Source organism: Muntiacus reevesi, chromosome 19, assembly GCF_963930625.1.
Source record: "Muntiacus reevesi chromosome 19, mMunRee1.1, whole genome shotgun sequence".
NCBI lineage: Eukaryota > Metazoa > Chordata > Mammalia > Artiodactyla > Cervidae > Muntiacus > Muntiacus reevesi.
In genome coordinates, this window is record NC_089267.1 from 56,785,867 (window position 1) to 56,803,514 (window position 17,648).

Sequence of the window (17,648 nt, forward strand, 5' to 3'; positions counted from 1 at the left end):
CTAGTTGCTGGGCATAACACCCCAGTACTGGCGCCTCAGGCTAATGGGGGGGGACGGGTGGAGTTCTGGAGCTAATAAACTAGAGGGAGGATTCCAAAATTTCCTGCCAGCACTAACATCCACGTGGTAGAATGAGCGCCCCAAAACGGCTGCAGCCAGTGTCTGTGTGCCCAGAATGAGATCTGGTTTCCTCCTGCCTCTCTGGGAGACTCTCCAAGATTGGCAAGTGGGTCTGACCCTGGCTCCTTTCAGATCGCTGCTCCTGCCCTGGGTCCCAGAGCAGGTGAAACTTTATGTGTGCCCTGTAAGAGTGGGGTCTGTATTTTCCAGAGCCCTCGAGGTCTCCCAAAAGTAAGCGCCACTGGCCTTCAAAGCCAAACTTTCCGGGGCCTCGTCCTTCCCGTGCAGGACTCTCAGGCTGTGGAGACTGATGCGGGCCCAGTTCCCTCTGCCCCCGAGGGGAACCTCTGCGGTCATAACTGCTCTCCCGTCTGTGGGTTGCTCACCCAAGGGTACGGTCTCCACGGTACTGCAACTCCACCCCTCCCACCTGTCTTGTGATTCCTTCTTTGTATCTTATGGAAGGTCTTTTCTGGTAGGTTCTGGTCTTTCTCATCAGCAGTGTCTCTGTGAATAGTTGTAATGTTGGTGTGTCCTTGAGAGGAGGAGGCTTTACAAATAGTAGTGAAAAGAAGAGAAGCGAAAAGCAAAGGAGAAAATGAAAGATATACCTATTGGAATGCAGAGTTCCAAAGAATAGCAAGGACAGATAAGAAAGCCTCCCTCAGTGATCAATGCAAAGAAATAGAGAAAAAAATAGAATGGGAAAGACTAGAGATCTCTTCAAGAAAATTAAAGATACCAAGAGAACATTTCATGCCCCTTGGGCTTAATAAAGGACAGAAATGGTATGAACCTAACAGCAGCAGAAGATATTAAGAAGAGGTGGCAAGTATACACAGAAGAGCTATACAAAAAAGATCTTCATGACCCAGATAATCACGATGCTGTGATCACTCACACTCACCTAGAGGCAGATATCCTGGAATGTGACGTCAAATGGGCCTTTGGAAGCATCACTACGAACAAAGCTAGTAGAGGTGATGGAATTCCAGTTGAGCTATTTCAAATCCTGAAAGATGATGCTAAGAAAGTGCTGTACTCAATATGCCAGCAAATTTGGAAAACTCAGCAGTGGCCACAGGACTGGAAAAGGTCAATTTTCATTCCAATCCCAAAGAATGCTCAAACTACTGCACAATTGCACTCATCTCACACGCTAGTAAAGTAATGCTCAAAATTCTCCCAGTCAAGCTTCAGCAATATGTGAACCATGAACTTCCAGATGTTCAAGCTGGTTTTAGAAAAGGCAGAGGAACCAGAGATCAAATTGCCAACATCTGCTGGATCATCGAAAGAGCAAGAGAGTTCCAGAAAAATATCTATTTCTGCTTTATTGACTATGCGAAAGCCTTTGACTGTGTGGACCACAATAAACTGTGGAAAATTCTGAAAGAGATGGGAATACCAGACCACCTGACCTGCCTCTTGAGAAACCTGTATGCAGGTCAGGAAGCAACAGTTAGAACTGGACATGGAACAACAGACTAGTTCCAAATAGGAAAAGGAGTATGTCAAGGCTGTATGTTGTCACCCTGTTTATTTAACTTATATGCAGAGTACATCATGAGAAATGCTGGGCTGGAGGAAGCAGAAGCTGGAATCAAAATTGCTGAGAGAAATATCAATAATCTCAGATATGTAGATGACACCACCCTTCTGGCAGAAAGTGAAGAAGAACTAAAGAGCCTCTTGATGTAAGTGAAAGAGGAGAGTGAAAAAGTTGGCTTAAAGCTCAACATTCAGAAAACTAAGATCATGGCATCCGGTCCCATCACTTCATGGCAAATAGATGGGGAAACAGTAGAAACAGAGTCAGACTTCATTTTTTGGGGCTCCAAAATCACTACAGATGGTGACTGCAGCCATGAAATTAAAAGACGCTTTCTCCTTGGAAGGAAAGTTATGCCTGACCTAGACAGCATATTAAAAAGCAGAGACATTACTTTGTGCATAAAGGTCTGTCTGTCTAGTCAAAGCTATGGTTTTTCCAGTAGTCATGTATGGATGTGAGAGTTGGACTATAAAGAAACCTGAGCACCGAAGAACTGATGCTTTTGAACTGTGGTGTTGGGGAAGACTCTTGAGAGTCCCTTGGACTGCAAGGAGATCCAACCAGTCCATCCTGAAGGAAATGATTCCTGGGTGTTCATTGGAAGGACTGATGTTGAAGCTATAACTCCAATACTTTGGCCACCTGATTCGAAGAGCTGACTCATTTGAAAAGACCCTGATGTTGGGAAAGATTGAGGGCAGGAAGAGAAGGGGACGACAGAGGATGACATGGTTGGAAGGCATCATCAATTCAATGGACATGGGTTTGGGTAGACTCCGGCAGTTGCTGATGGATAGGCAGGCCTGGCGTGCTGCGGTTCATGAGGTCACAAAGAGTTGGGCACGACTGAGCGACTGAACTGAACTGAACTGAGAAGAGGTGAGCTCAGGGTGTTCCTACTCCACCATCCTGGAGACTCCTTCATTCTTGAGGATTTTAAATAAGGTCATTTGTCTTGGAGAATTTGCTTGTATGTATCATTGCAGTTAGGGTAACTGTCCCAGCCAAGGCAGGGGTTGTCAAGTCCAAACTGATCTACAAACATGGAGTTGTTCGACCTCTGTTCAGCTGACTCTACCATCCAGAGCTTTCTGCTCTCATGTTATGGCACCACTGATGTCAGAAGCTTGTCCTTCAAAGTCCATATGAATAAAAAGTTAACTTTTTATGGAAGTCGACGTGTAGCCATTCTGTCTCACTAGTTTGGAGCTTTTACAAATGTCATCTTTAGTTCATTCATGGCTTGTAGTTGGAAAAATTCATGATTTATACCAAAGACAACATTATAAACATCTAAAAAATGGACACAATTACAAGATTAAGGTAGCTTTCCCGGTGGTAATATATGGTAACTAGAATGTTAGAAATCCAGGATCTTCATTCACCTCCCATCCCTCAATCTTGCTCCTATCCGGGTCTTAACTTTTTTAATAAATGGCATTACCATACATCTAGTTACCCAAATCAAATATCTGGTAGTAATCGTTTCACTGAACATTCATGTTAATTAAGCTTTCAATAAATTCTGATCTATTCTACCTCCAAAATTTATATAAAATCTATCCACTTCTCTCATTTTCCACTTCTCTATTCATTCCATTTATGAACTGCTAAAGTGATCTGTTATTTATGTTTCCATCCTGAAATCTACAATCCATTTTTCCCACATCAGCCAGAATATGTACATCAGTTACTGGCTGCTGTGTAACAAACCAACCCATGAGTTAATGGCTTTAAAAAACCAACTGTTTTTATCAATATTTGCTCATGATTATGTGGGTTGCCTGGCACGGTTCAGCCAGAATAACAAGTCTGTGTTTCATGCAGAGTGAGCTGAAGTTGCTCATGTGGCTGCAACTGGGGCTGGAGAATCTAAGAGAGTGTCAGCCACATGCCTGGCCCCTCAGATGGATGGCTGGCATGCTGGGGCCTCTTTACTCGTATGCTCCGGCATCTCTCAGGGCCTCTCTGTCATGGGCCTCGCCAGTAAGCTAGCCTAGGCTTCTTTTCAAGGTGGCTCAAGGCACCAAGAAAGTGCAAAAAAGAAGTAACCCGGTCTTTTCTGATCCAACCTCAGATGCTGCCGTGTCACTTCACTTTTGCTGCATTCTGTTGGTTAAGGCAAGTCACAGAGCCTGCCCACACTCCAAAGGAGGGAAAACAGGAGGGCGGAGGGGCAGAGTCACATCTGCAGAGGGTCTGTGGGATGACAGGATGGTTGTGGCCATCTTTGGAACAATCAACCAGTGTGAATGTTTAGAAATGTAAGCCATGCGTCTCACCTCCCTTCTGAAAACTCTTCAGAGCTTCAGTGGCTCCTGGAATAAAGTCTAAACTCCTTATCCTGGTGGAAAAGACCACCTGTTTCTCAGCCTGCCGCCCTCCTCTGTTCTCATCACACTGGCATCTTGTCCCTCCAATACCAAGCGCTCTCACTTCTCCTTGGTTTTTCCAACCGTGGAGATACCTTCCAGGGGAACACGCCCCACTCCGACTTTCACTTTGCTCTCTGTCCCTTTTTCATGGTCAACTTAAATGTCAACTTCTTTTTTTAAAATTTCTTTTTATTTATTTGGCTCTGCCTGGTCTTATTTGCCACGCATGGTATCTTTGATGTTGCATGTAGGAAATTCTTAGCTGCGGCACGTGGGATCTAGTTCCCTGACCAAAGATCAAACCTGGACTCCCTGCACTGGGAACTCAGAGTCTTAGCCACTGGCCCACCACGGGAGTCACTGTCTTTGAAAAGTCTTCTCTGGCGATCCCACCTAAATCAGGCTGCTTCTTTCATCCCCAGTTACTCTCTGGCCTCTCTCTGTTTACCTCTTCAAAGAACAGCCCTAAAAGTATAACTGTCTTTACGTTCATTAAAAAAAAATATTTGTAGACTATTAAAAGAGATGAAGTTATCAAGTAGAAATCTCTATAATGGCTCCGCATATGTTTGCACAGTAAAGCAGCGTGTTTCTGTGGAGGGAAGCCAGGAGACTCTGGGCGAGGTGGGAGGAGAATAACGTTTCACTGGAGATTCTTTTATGTGTTTGACTCTTCACCACGTGCATGTTCATATCACGTCAAAACACTACTTTAATAAAATATAATTTTATAATATACTTTATAAAATATAACAAAAAAATAATGGTTTGCCTCAGTGGAAATGATTTAATGATTTATGACAATTTCATCAGGGAATCAGCTGTCTCAGGAGAACCAGAGACTCTGAGGTGCCCTCTTGAAAAACTTGGCTTTCCTAGATAAGCAGGAGTCCAGCAAGATTCTGTAGATGGCTCTTTCCTTTGTTTGCTTCAAGAGAGAATTAGTGGCTTTAAATACGTATTTAAAAGAAAGCCTGAAAGGCTTTCAACATGTAAACCCCAGGAACCAGGCACAGTGCCATCAGATGCCTCAGAATGCCCTAAGACGCAGGCTGCATGCTGCATGTAATTGCTCGCCCTATCAGGACTGCAATTATTCTGCCTAAATTGTACAGGTCTCTTTTAAATAGCTCTTATGTTCCTTGTCACAAGGCATCCAACCGGTAACAGCAAAATAGTTCACTAAAATAAGGGCGCAAACTTCTGGCCTTTAAAATTCAAATTTTAAACAAAAATAACACTTAGATGTTATACTTTAATTCAGCATATAAACTAGATAGGGAACAAAATCATTTGCTATTGGTGTTCCTCATAAAAGATCTGATGATAGTCAACAATTGTATTATGACAAGTAATTTACTAATGAAGCTTTTCAATTTTTCTTTTTTCCCTTTCCTTCAGTGAATCCTGTAAATTAACGGCCTGAAACGACAGACTCATTCTTGAGTGTCTGTGTGTGTTTTGCTTCTTTACCTAGAAGACTGGGAGCCCTTTCTCCTTTTCAGTTTCAGGCCGTCATGTAACTGACTTTAGCTTTTTCCTTTGTTAAATAGGAATAAGATCTAGTGACCTGCTGCATTCCAAAATAGTATCACCATCTACTTCATGTGATACCTTGGGAGAATTTTTCTTATCTGTAAATTAAGAACAATAATATTACTTAATGGGAATATTTTGAAGATCATATTATTTTGGAAGAGTGCCTCTTATTCATGGAAAATAATAAATATTAGTTGGAAAATTCTGGCAAAAGACAAAGCTCCTCTTTCACGATGCTATAAAGTTAAAGAGTTATTTAGAAAGGGTTAGCAAAAATGTGTGCTAAGTTGCTTCAGTCATGTCTTACTCTCTGCAACCCCATGGACTGCAGCCCACCAGGGTCCTCTGTCCATGGGATTCTCCGGCCAAGAACACTGGAGTGGGCTGTCATTTCCTCTTCCAGGGATCTTCCCATCCCAGGGATCGACCCACATCTCTTGCATCTCCTGCATTGGCAGGCACGTTCTTTACCACTGGTGCCACTTGGGAAACCCTAGAAAAAATAGAATAAGCATTTAATAATCATTTTACTATAATTCCTTCACATCTTCAGGCAGTCCTGAAGGGATGAAGACCTGAGGGTCATCATCTCTTGCGTGATGCACTTGCGCTCAGCCTAGTTGCACTCTTGTAGGGCATGGTTCATATTTTACCTCACTGTGGCATTTCCCAGAGCTCAGATTAAGTAGAAAAATTTGATTTCCACTTCTTCCTGAAGTTTCTCTCAAACACACGCCAGGTCTGTGCAGAGACTACTGGGTAGCTTCCTCCCTCCTTTTCTTTCATTCATTTCATAAACATTTATTAAGTACCCATCAAGTATGTGGCAGCCTGCCATGGTTACATAGAGCCTGAGTACCTTCAGAGACAAAGCCTCACCTTCCTGAGCTCGCTCTCCCGGGAAGACAGCCCGGAGCCCGAGCTCCAGGCCAGAGTGATGGAGGCAGTAGCCAGCTCACCGAGGAGATCCCACCCGAGTGGCTCAAAGGCTTTCAGTGTTCACTGTCTTTCATTTAAAAGAAAAATCTTTTGGTGGTGCCGTGCAGCACGTGGGATCTTATTCCCTGACGGGTGATCGAGCCAGCACCCCTCTCTGCATTGGAAAATCGGAAGCTCAGCTTGACAGGGGAGTCCCAGTGTCTTTCCATTTTTATTTAAATTTGGAAAGAAACCATACATACTTTTACAATTTAAAAACTTCTAAGATATTTTTGAACCTATTTCTTTTTTTAATTAATTTTTTAAATTGAAGAATAATTGCTTTTCAGAATTTGGCTGTTTTCTGCCAAACCTCACCATGAATCAGCCATAGGTATACATATATCCCCTCCCTTTTGAACCTCCCTCCCATCTCCTGCCCCATCCCACCCCTCTAGATTGATACAAGCCCCTGTTTGAGTTTCCTGAGCCAGACAGCAAATTCCCATTTGCTAGCTATTTTACATATGGTGATGTAAGTTTCCATGTTACTCTTTCCTCAACCTGTTCCTTATCTGAAAGCTGACAGTATTGAAATAAGGAAAAAGCAATAAAGATGTTTCCGGTTCTGTTTGCTCCACCTTCGTGGAGCACGATGTTTCTGAAGCAACAGGGAATTTGTTTATTTATTTATTATTGGCTGCGCCGGGTCTTTGTTGCTGCACGCAGACTTTCTCTGGTTTCAGCGCGCAGGGGCTAGTCTGCCATCGGGCATGAGGGCTCAGTGGATGAGGCGCACGGGTTTAGTTGCTCCGAAGCATGAGGGATCTTCCCGGACCAGGGATTGAACCGGCACCTCCTACATTGGCAGGCAGATTCTTAACCACTGGACCACCAGGGAAATTCCAGAACAGTGAATTTGAATCTCTTAAACCTTTATATGACTCTTATCTACCTTTGGGTGGAGCATTAACTGAGGATTTGACTTTTGATTTTTTTGACAGATTTTTTTTTCCCCCTCAAGAAAGGTCTAATTCTCAAATGTTCTATTGAGAATAGTGCTCCAATCTACTGCGGATGTTCTGTAAACCCCCCTTGCAGGATCACTCACTTGAGGGAAGGGAGAGGGCCCTCAGGTATCTTGCTCTTTCTTGGGTCTCAGGCAAAGAAGGGCTTTTGGCTTAGGAATTGTCCTGCCTGAACCCCTGGGTCCCCAGGGCATACACACTCAGCAACCAGCCCAAAGGATGTCCTACCTGTCTGGACTGACCTTGGACTGGCTTCTGAACTTGTAGAGCCTTCTGCAGTTTGAATCGGGCCTGCTCAACAGCTCCTCAGGCTGGTGATTTGTTCTGGGATAACCAGAAGTCTTAAACCCACTCTGTAAGAGCCTTCCTCCCAGGTGCAGAGGAAGATATGGATGAAAATAGACTAGGAAAATTGCCCCTAAATAACTTCCTCTGATAAGAGCAGATAGAGCCTGCTCCTGCTGGTACACTTCTCACCCTCCCCCCACCACTGGAACCCCCTCTCTGCCCTCCCTACCCCACCTCTGTGTCCCGGACTGGGTTCCAGGCTCTCCAGCCCTCAGGGGTCCCGCTGGCTTTGGCCAATGGAAAGCTCTCGGAGGAGCCTGGAGAACGGGACAGGAGCGAGGTCAGGTACTCGTTCCCACCGCCGTCCCGGTAACACGATGGGGTCCCGGTAACACGATGGGGTCCCGGTAACACGATGGGGCTCCGGCAGTGGCTGCCTCCTCATCAGCTATAGCTCCTGTTTGGTGCCCCTTGTCCAGGGCCCTCCTTTTACACCTGCTAGTTTAGGGGTGAGAATCTCTTCTCACTGTTACTAATCCCTGTGTGGATTCGTAAACTCTGTCCACATCCTAGTAAATTGTCCCTTTTAATTCAAAAAGCCTTTTCAATTAAAACATTTGCCTGTGCCATCTATTTTTCTCCCGGGAAGAACTTTGACAGATACAGCCATATATGTTACGCTGCCTCCTCCTGGAAAATCCCAGGGCCTTTCCCAATTAGAAGCAGCCACCCCCTAGAAGGTGTAGCCACATCCACCCACAGTTACTACCAAATCCAGGACAGGAGTCTTGAGTTGCTAGACTGGGATTTCTTCCAGGGCAGCAACACTGTGCTGAGCCTGCATGGAGGCCCCCACCCTCCCCGCTGGGCCCAGGCCCCTCGCGTGGAGCAGGTTCTCCATCCGAAGTCCCCGCAGAGGCCGCGCCCTGAGGCCCGCAAAGCCCCCAGCCTCCGCTCTCTGCCTCCTCTTCCCTCCCACACCACCTGCTGAGCTGCTGGCACCTGTGGGATCTGGGTCACCCTGCTGGCCAGCTGGTGTCCCTCTCGGTGTGCTTGACAGGAGGAAGTCCATCCACGTGATTTTTTGCAGTACCCAGAAAGGGCGGGTGCAGTGTGTCCTGCGGTGAAAGGCTTGCGGAGGAATGCAGGTTTCAGTCTCAGCCCCACACTGCCTCCATTCCTAGGCGAGAACGGTCTCCCCTCGCCACTTAACCCCTTCTCTCTTCCCCCTCAAAAAAACCCTTGGAACATTTTTTGGGGGATTTGGGATTACACCCTATGCCACAGTGACAGGAGGAGGTGCCTATGAGTAGCCTCTTAGTGTATCATACACCTGAGACCTTCCCCCAAACGCTGCAGAGGCATTATTCAGGCCAGCCAGCCACGAGGCATGGTATTTTTGCAGAAATGCTTATAGCTGGGTAGGCCTGCTTGGTGACTACAGCAGGTACGTTTTCTCGGCGGGAAGCAGTTTGAGCCGCAAATGCGCACAGAAAGGCAGTTGCTGGGAGACAGCGCCGCCTCTGCGGTGCATTTCTCCCGAGTTTTCTTCCTGGGGCGCTTCAGCATCCGCGGGGTGTTCCAGGCACGCGGCTCCGAGAGGCGTCTCGGCCCTGCAGCGTTGGGCGGGGGCAGCCCGCTTGGGACTGGAACCCTCGCCCCGGAGTGAGGCCTGGAGAAGGCCGCCCCAGGTGGGGTGTGTGCGCCAAGGTGGGCGGGGAGAGGCCCCCGGCTGTGCGGCCGCCGGCGCCCCCGCCTGTGCGTGGACCACGTGCAGCAGGGGCGCGGGGGGCCCCGGGCGCGCAGCCGCGGTGGGTGCCTGCGCCGGGGCCCGGGGCCCCGAGCACCCGGCGCGTGTGTGCGCGCGGCTGGGCGGCGGAGGGCCCCGCGCCGCCCTGCTCTCCGAGTGTGTGCGCGCGGCCTCGGCCCAGCGCCCCAGCGCCCCGGCGATCGGCGCCCGCACCCGGGAAAGCGCGCTCGCGCCCGTGCGGGGTGTGTGTGCGAGAGCGTGTGAGTGTGTGACTGTGTGTCAGGTGACGTGGGTCACGCAGCCTCGCTCTCCCTCCTCGGGGGAGGAACTGCCGCGCTCCGGCTGACTCCTCCGCCGGCGGGCGGGAGAGCGGGCGGGCCGGGGCGGGGCCGGGGCTCCGGGCGCGCTGGGAGCCGCGGGACCCAGACCTGGGCGCCGAGCGCCGCGGGGGGACGCGCGGCCCCCGCCTCCGCCCGCGCACCTCGGCACGGAGCCTCAGTTTAGAAATAGGTAGCGAGCCGCAGGCCAGGGGGTTTGGCCGACCTCCCCCCGCCGCCCCACCAGGGACCTCCGTCGTCCCCGGGACGGCCGGCCGTGGGCGCGATGAGCCAGGTGCTGGGGAAGCCGCAGCCGGAGGAGCAGGAGGACGACGACGAGGAGGAGGACGAGCTGGTGGGGCTGGCGGACTACGGAGACGGGCCCGACTCCTCGGACGCCGAGCCGGACAGCGGGGCGGAGGAGGGAGGTGAGCGTCGGGTCCACGGCTCGGCCCCCCGCCCGCAGGACCTCGGCCGGCGCCCCCGCCGGGCCGGGCGCGCGGGCCGCGGACTTGGAGGGGATCCAGGAGAGCGGAGTTTCGGGGTTGGGGTCGGGAGGGGCGCCGGGGGAGCTGTCGCGAGCTGCAAAACGGGGGAGCCCGGGTGCAGGCAGCGGCGGGGGACCGGGGTCGGGGGAGAGGGCAAAGAGGAGGCGTTTTGGCTGGAGGAACGCGCGCGCTCGGGCAGTTCGGAGCTTTCCGTGGGGTCTGGGGGTTGGGGAGGGGAGGGACCGCCCGGCGCGCCCGGCACCTCTCCCTGAATGCTGCTGTCGAAGCAGGGGTCAGATGTCGTGGCTAAAAAAGGCAGCCGGCGGCAGCGTGACTGGCAGGTCGTCGGCAGCTGCGGATGTCAGTCTTGCCCCGGGTCGCCGCGGGAGGGGTCCAGGGGCCGGCGTGGCGGCCCCGGTGGAGCGGCTGGGGATGCGCCCAGGTGATGAGGCAGTCGCCGAGCGGCCGCGGGCATCCGGAGATCCAGGCAAATACGGGTGTTTGGACAGCTTATCTCTGCCAGGTGTCACCACCTGGGCATGGCGCGCCTGCCCTGGAGTGCGCGCGGGGCGGGGGAATACGGGGCCACTCAGAAGCAAACTGTTTCTTTTTCAGAAAGCGGGGTTTAGCAATTGGCCAGCCTGCGGGGGCTTCCTGCATTTAATTCCTAAAGCCGAAGGAAGTTGAGAGCCTTTTAGGATTCCAGAAAGATTCATCTTTTTTGTTTCCCTCCAAAGCGAGGAAAAAGTCCTTTATTGTAAGGTCATTTGGAAAGGTCAATAGAATAAAGCTGGTAAACACAACATCTAGGTGAAATTGTCAGCTTCCTAAAGAAAGAACTTAGAATGTTCACTTTAAAGAAATTGTAGGAGGGATTAAACAAGTACTTTCTTGACTTGATTTTGAAGAACCTTTATTGAAAATTCATTGCACTTATTTTAAATTCTCCATACAAACAAAGCCTTTCTCTGGGGGGTGGGAAGGCAGTTTTCAGTATTTTACTTAGAGTAGGTGCTACTTTCAATGAATCGGAAGGGGAAGCAAGTGAAGTCTTGAGCCTGATAGACGAGAAAGGAGCTTTCCAAGCCACCCCTCTTCAGGGTGCCAGTCCCTAGCGAGGTTTTGTGCGAATTCTTCAATTGCTTAAACTCTTGTGCGCACCTGTGCACCGCTGTCTTCTGCATTTCCCATAATTGGTTGCACAGTCTAGCAGGTGGCCACATTTTTGTAGATAAAGGCTTTCCACGCTTTTGTTGGAGTCTCTAGGGCTACTTTTGGTAATTAAATTGTTCAGTCGCTTCATTATTATTCAAATTGCATTTGTCAGCTCCTCCCCTAGATTCTTTGGAGGCTCCGGAGAGATTCGGAATGGGAATGTATTTGCAAGGTATTTGAAAGGGTGGACACACAATAGGGTGCAATTGTGATCCTCTGAAAAAAAGGAGACGAAATGAAACTATATTAGGGAAGAAAAGCCCTGTAATTTGATATTGTCCTGGGGGCCAGAGCAGGGATCCGGGAAGTGCTTGAGGCCTGTTTGTTGTTCCTGCAGTTCTTTAAAGGGGCACTTTGCATTTTTGATTTGGGGTCTTGAAGTGGATTTAACACTTTAGCTGAGGGGAAGGAATTTCCTGAACTAAGGGCTCCCCCAGAGCCAGACATAGGATGCGCCCCACTGCTCCTAACCCGAGGTAAACCCACCTGTAACCGATGCTTCTGTATCAGAATCTTCCCTTGTGAGATCTTGGGGTCAAACTGGAGTCTTGTTCTAAAAGCACTGAGTATATTTGTGTGGTGATAGGAACACACAGTCCTGAGTGAAGCCTGGCCTCTCTCCACCTGATCTGCTGTGGCTGTGGTTTGTTCTCTGAAGCTTTCCTCCATTATCTTGGGCTCCTGTTCTTTGCAAGTGTTGCTGGCTTGATTTGGGAGTTTAGGCATGAATGTAGAATCTCTGTCAGAACATTCGCTTTTTCAGTCAGCAGTTCTAGCAAGGACTGTCCCTGACAACTGTCATGCCAGCTGATACAGTCCCCGGGAGCCGGGATGGGGGTGGAGGCGGGGAGTCCTGACTTCTGCTCCTGTGGCCTTCCTTTCTTGAGGCATCAAGGTGCCACCAGATGGTCATTCCGATTTCTAGTGAGCCCTGGGCCCCGTGTTGCCTTATAACCCTGTGTTATTTGGTATTTGGGGTAGATTTTACATTTACAAACTCAAGTAGTGGAAAGTGGGGGTTGGAGAAGAGGACTTCTTTTCTCTGAGAAAAGATGAATATGGTGCACTTTGAACCATGAGCAAAGCATTTCTCTAATGAATTCCAAACCTTCCTAATGGACTTGGTTTGGTGCCTGAGCTTCACAGTGACATGGGGCTTTTTCCATGAGGTTCAGAACTCTGCCCTGATGTGTGGGATGCAGGTCTGACCAGCATTGCTATGCAAAAAATGTGATTGAAGGTGGGTCGTGTGATTTTCATTTGCCCGTGGTCTTACAAGGAATCCCCCATCTTATTTTTAAACCGAGTTGCCTGGTACATTTTACTACATTATGCTAAGTTTAAAAATGTTAGTGCCGCTAAGGTGAGCCTTAAACTAAACTACTTTGGCTTACACTCCACATTTTATTCATGAATAGCAGGAGTGTTCTTAGGTGTAGCCTGGTGCGCTACAGTCCATGGGGTCACAAAGAGTTGGATGCGACTGGGCGACTTCACTTTCTTTACTTACTTTCTTTCTTTCTTGGGTACTTTAGTTCTGTTAAGGATGGATTTGGCCACTTCTGAACCCCGCCCCCTGCCCTTTCAGGGTCCTTAATTAGAGATAAGATGAGTCTCACCTTCAACGCCCAGGCTCCAGATAAAACTCCAGAGAGAGGAAGCAATAATTGAACCATTAAAAACAATTGCATGAAAAATAATGGTTATTTTATTTTTTAATTTATTTTTAGACACATGGACTTTAAGTCTTGAGTAAATTACAGTGCTTTAAAAACTATAATAATAAGGAAAGCAATTAAATGGTCATATTTAATCCGAAAGTGAAATTATTCTTTCCCAAAGTCTCCCAATTTTTAAGGAAGATTTGGCTAAGCCGACTGCTCACCCGCAGTGCAGCGAAGTGTGGTACTGTTTCCATAGCAGCCCGTGTGCCCTCTCAGGGTCTGAGGAAGTGACAGTTTAGGTGGTTACAGGAGACATAAAAATCCAGAGTCAGCAGGTGATACTTCCGTGATGGGCATAAAAGTAGTGAATCTGGCAGTTCTACTAATCATTAGTCAGCTTCTTTTCCTTAAAATAATATTTAAAATTATTAGTGAGTTATTTCTGCTCATTGTTTCTTGAGAGTAAGTAGAATTGTTCTTCTGATCCTGAATCCATGGCTCAGAGATGCCAGGGGACTTTTTGCAGCCACAAGGCTAGAACTGAGATTTAGGAGAGGGTTGGGTTCATTGAAATAGAAGTCCCTTCTCTTGTCTGTAACAACTTGGGTTGATTACAGCCCTGGCTATAGCTAATCTCTTCTGGTTCTGAAAATACAGAAATATATAAGTGTTGGAAGAGATGGAAGCCTCGAATAATTGAAACTGATGTGACCAAGGTCACAGCTTAGGCCCAGAGCTTATTCAAATACACATAGTTAGCATATTTTTATATCAGATGTTTGTGAACATGCCTCAGTGATTCCTGGTGTCATAGAACCTTGGTCCTCTACTTTTACCAGAAATCTCTCCCATTTTAATATTAAAACAGATATGGGGTAGTCTAATGGGGAAAAGATGCAGTAACAGCGAGTTCTGGAGTTCTGGATAAGGGATGTGTCTCAGAGTTCACTCAGCTTTATTCAGTCTCACGGCTCCCATCCCATAATTTCACTTCCACAGTCACTTCTACTTGCTCATTTTTCTTTCTTCTTCTCTATCTCTTTTATTCATGTATTCCTTACCTTTTTTTTCTTTTCTTTTTTTAAAGGCAACTCTTTGGAGTTCCTGACAGTCCAGAAGTTAAGACTCCATGCTCCCAACGCTGGGGATGTGGGTTTGATCCCTGGTTGGGGAACTAAGATTCAACATGCCACAGGTGCAACAAAAAAAAATGTTTTTTTTTTTTAAGAAATTTTTAAAAATTTAAAAAGGCAGCGTTTCAATTCTCAAAGAAGGCTTTAAGGCTCTCCTGTGACAGTGGCTTTCCCTGGTTCTGCTGTGACATGCAAGACAAACAGGGTTTTTCACTTCTGGCCTAAAGCGCCCAGATTGCGGGTGGGCTTTCTCCTCCTGAGGACCTCTGGGGAAGACTCCAGCTCTGTTCCTCCATGTGTGAAATAAACTTGATCGCTCTCAGAGTGACAGTTTGGGGGGAGAAAGAAAAAGTCACAAGAATACTTTTCCTTTCTTGTAGAACCATGGGTAGGTCAGAACGCAGTAGAGATATTTGGTTTGTTTTTCTATTTTGGCTGTGTCACATGGCTTTCGGTATCTTAGCTCCCCCTCCAGGGATTGAACCTGGGCCACGGCAGTAAAAGCAGAGTCCTAACCGCTGAAGTGCCAGGGCGTTCCCAGAAATGTTTTTGAATACATATGTAAAGGAAGTATTCATTTATGGAATCATGTTTTTTAGTTTCCTGCCAGTGTGATGTGAGAGGATTTGAGAAAGATTTGATCTTCACATATAAATAAAAGTCACCTTCAAAACCTTTTCTGCCTTTGAAAATATGTTTTCTGATTGCATCTAGTTTTCCTTACGAAGTCGTCAGTTAATCAGACAGAGAATAAATCTTCATCATCTTTTGCATATTCTCTTATTAACAATACTATTTGTATATTTAATTCCTACTTGGGTTGGAATTTCTTACTGGATTTCTGGGTCTTGAATGTGTAAATAGTCCCATTGATCAGAAATATAAAGGACTACAGATAATGATGCAAATAGAAACGATCCCGAGGCCTCTTCCTAAAACCATAAGTGGTATCAGTAGACCCTTAAGCCCTTGTGGACCCCACAGAATACTAATAGCCAAGACGTTCTGACTTCCTCAAGGGTGAGTGAGCCTCTCACTGGTCACATTCCACAAAAGACGCTCTCGTTACCGAGACTTGGGTTGGGGGAGAAAGGAAAAAAGAGCAATGCGGGTGTGTGTGTGTGTGTGTACACTCTGACAGAAACTGATAGAGGAGATGAGGCTCGTGGGCTCTGATACATGTGTGGGCATTGCACAGCTAGTAAGCGGGCAAGCCTGGATTTGAACCCCAGTCTGGCACTAACGGGCTTCCCTGATGTCTCAGGGGTAGACTCTGCCTGCAATGCAGGAGACCCAGGTTCCACCTCTGGGTCGGGAAGATGCCCTGGAGAAGGAATGACAACCCACTCCAGTATTCTTTCCGGAGAATCCCAGGCACAGAGGAGCCTGGTTGGCTACAGTCCGTGGGGTCACAAGGAGTCAGACACGACTGGGCGACTCACTCCACTCCACTCTGGCACTAACACAGTACTTTTTCAACCATTCCATTTGCTGCCGCATTATCCTAATCCTTTCGTTAAATCTTTGCTTGATTTGCCAGTTTTGGGCCTGTTCAAAGGTGTCACCTCTTGGAGAACTTTCCTTAATAATAATAGCTCTTAGTTGTCAGGTACAGCAGAATTTAGGAAATGCATTTCATACAATGCCTTGTCCTGCCCAGGAAGTCAGGGTCAACCCTGCCAGAACCTCAGTTCCCATTTTCCTGACTTCTGGTCCCTTCTTTGTTGTGAACATTCCCAGCCCACAGGATCAGTCCGATGTGGCCCCACACAGCCCAGCCCCCGAGTCCCTGATCCATCTTTCTCCCTCCCGTAGGTTTTGACAGGGCTCTGCCACTTCAGGGTTAAGTCATTAGCCTGAAGGTGTTGGAGGCTGACAAGGGCCGGTTAGATAACTCCTCCTCATAATGCTACCCCCTGGGTGACCGAGTTTCCCTGGGATCGCCCGTAGTCTAGTTACAAAGCTCCGTCTGCTGTTTGTGAACTCGGGTGTCAGGACCCAGTGGAAGATAGGTAGGTATGTTCAGTGCCCTTGACCACAGTGGATAAGCTTTACTTGGGCATGAAACTCACCTCCTTGATACCTAAGTGCTGGGCTGGACCAAAGTCAGATGTGGAGTTTCTTCTTAAAGTTTCAGTTCACATTCTGCTCACTTTCTTTTCTTTTTAAAAAAATATCTTTGGCTGCACTGCACAGCATGTAAGATCTTAGTCCTGCAGCAAGACCCCCGTGGACGCATGGAGTCTTAAGCACTGGACCATCAGTCCCTTTCATTTCATCGTCCCAACCAGCGAATGTCTGTTGAGTGTTTATTACGGTAAGCGCTGAGGGCTTAGTTCTCACGTCTGACAAAGGATGAATGTTATCAATTTGAGGATTAGAGATGACACTGTGCTTTGTAGGTGGTCTGTAAATGGTAACTTTTGGTGATAAGAGGCTGGAACAGGTTGGTTTGAGTCATTTCACTGTGAACAAGCCTCAAACCTCTCCAGTGTGCTCTCACCCTCAGCCAACAAGACCAGGGGAAAAATGGACCAATAAAGCATAGACCATCTCAGCAACCTGCATTACCACTGCAATCCTTCCTGCACCTTCATAGTTGTATTGCCTTCTGAGGCCCCAGTCTTTTCCTCATCTGAGCCACAGGCCAGTAGACACCCTGGACCCAACGACTTCAGATCCCTGTTCAGCCTCGTTGCCTTTACAGCTTGATGAGTGGGCCCTTGTTCACTTGATCTTCCAGATTGGGGACCTGGGATTTCTTTCTCCCTTGTCCCCTGTCTTCAGAGGATTGCTGAGTATTATTGAGTGAATTTAAGCTTCTCATGGAACCATTCCTTCTGCCCATTTCCAAATTCGTCTCATTTGTGTTTCTAGAACAACCTCCTTCTTATTGTCAGGGAGGAAAAGCTCTTAGGTTCTGAACTGGAGTCCTGCAAATTAAACTGACGGACAATGCGAACAAGAGAAAAATAGGTTTAGTTAAGTACTGATGCATGTGAGTTCACAAAAATTCAACTCAAGGAGGCAGTTAGAATTTGGGACTTATGTACCATCTTAAGAGAGGAGGAGGAGGGGTAGAGGGACACTTCTGAAAGAAATAAATGACTTCAAAGGGGGTGGGGAAAGGGGTTTGGTGACTTTCTCTGGGTGTAGCCAGAGTCTCCAAACAAAGAAGGTGAGAGTTGCCCCTGGGGAGGAGGTTTTTGACAGTTGAGTTCTTTGAGGGAGGATCTGCTTTGCGCAAAAAAAGGATTT

The 17,648-nt window shown here is 47.8% G+C and overlaps 1 protein-coding gene and 1 long non-coding RNA gene across 4 annotated transcripts in view; one reads left to right on the plus strand and one right to left on the minus strand.

The window, feature by feature from the left end:
• Positions 1–4,903: 4,903 nt before the first annotated feature.
• LOC136150730 (uncharacterized) lies at positions 4,904–9,778 on the minus strand. 2 transcript variants are annotated; one of them, XR_010659918.1, is made up of 5 exons: positions 8,826–9,778; positions 8,058–8,140; positions 7,764–7,898; positions 5,897–6,082; positions 4,904–4,978 (listed from the first exon to the last, which is right to left on the minus strand). It is a non-coding gene; the product is annotated as an uncharacterized lncRNA (long non-coding RNA). The 2 variants fall into 2 exon arrangements; XR_010659917.1 differs by lacking the exon at positions 4,904–4,978 and having other exon boundaries at positions 5,056–6,082; positions 8,826–9,777.
• Positions 9,779–9,944: 166 nt separating this feature from the next.
• Positions 9,945–17,648, plus strand: part of RRAGD (Ras related GTP binding D) — a 34,170-nt gene continuing 26,466 nt past the window's right edge. Inside the window, exon 1 of one of the 2 annotated variants that reach the window (XR_010659916.1) lies at positions 9,945–10,318. Coding sequence is in view for 1 of the 2 variants with exons in the window: in XM_065911430.1 (XP_065767502.1) it covers positions 10,177–10,318 (142 nt within the window). In the remaining variant the exon portion in view is untranslated. The remainder of the gene's footprint in view (positions 10,319–17,648) is intronic. The other variant, XM_065911430.1, reaches the window with a different exon arrangement.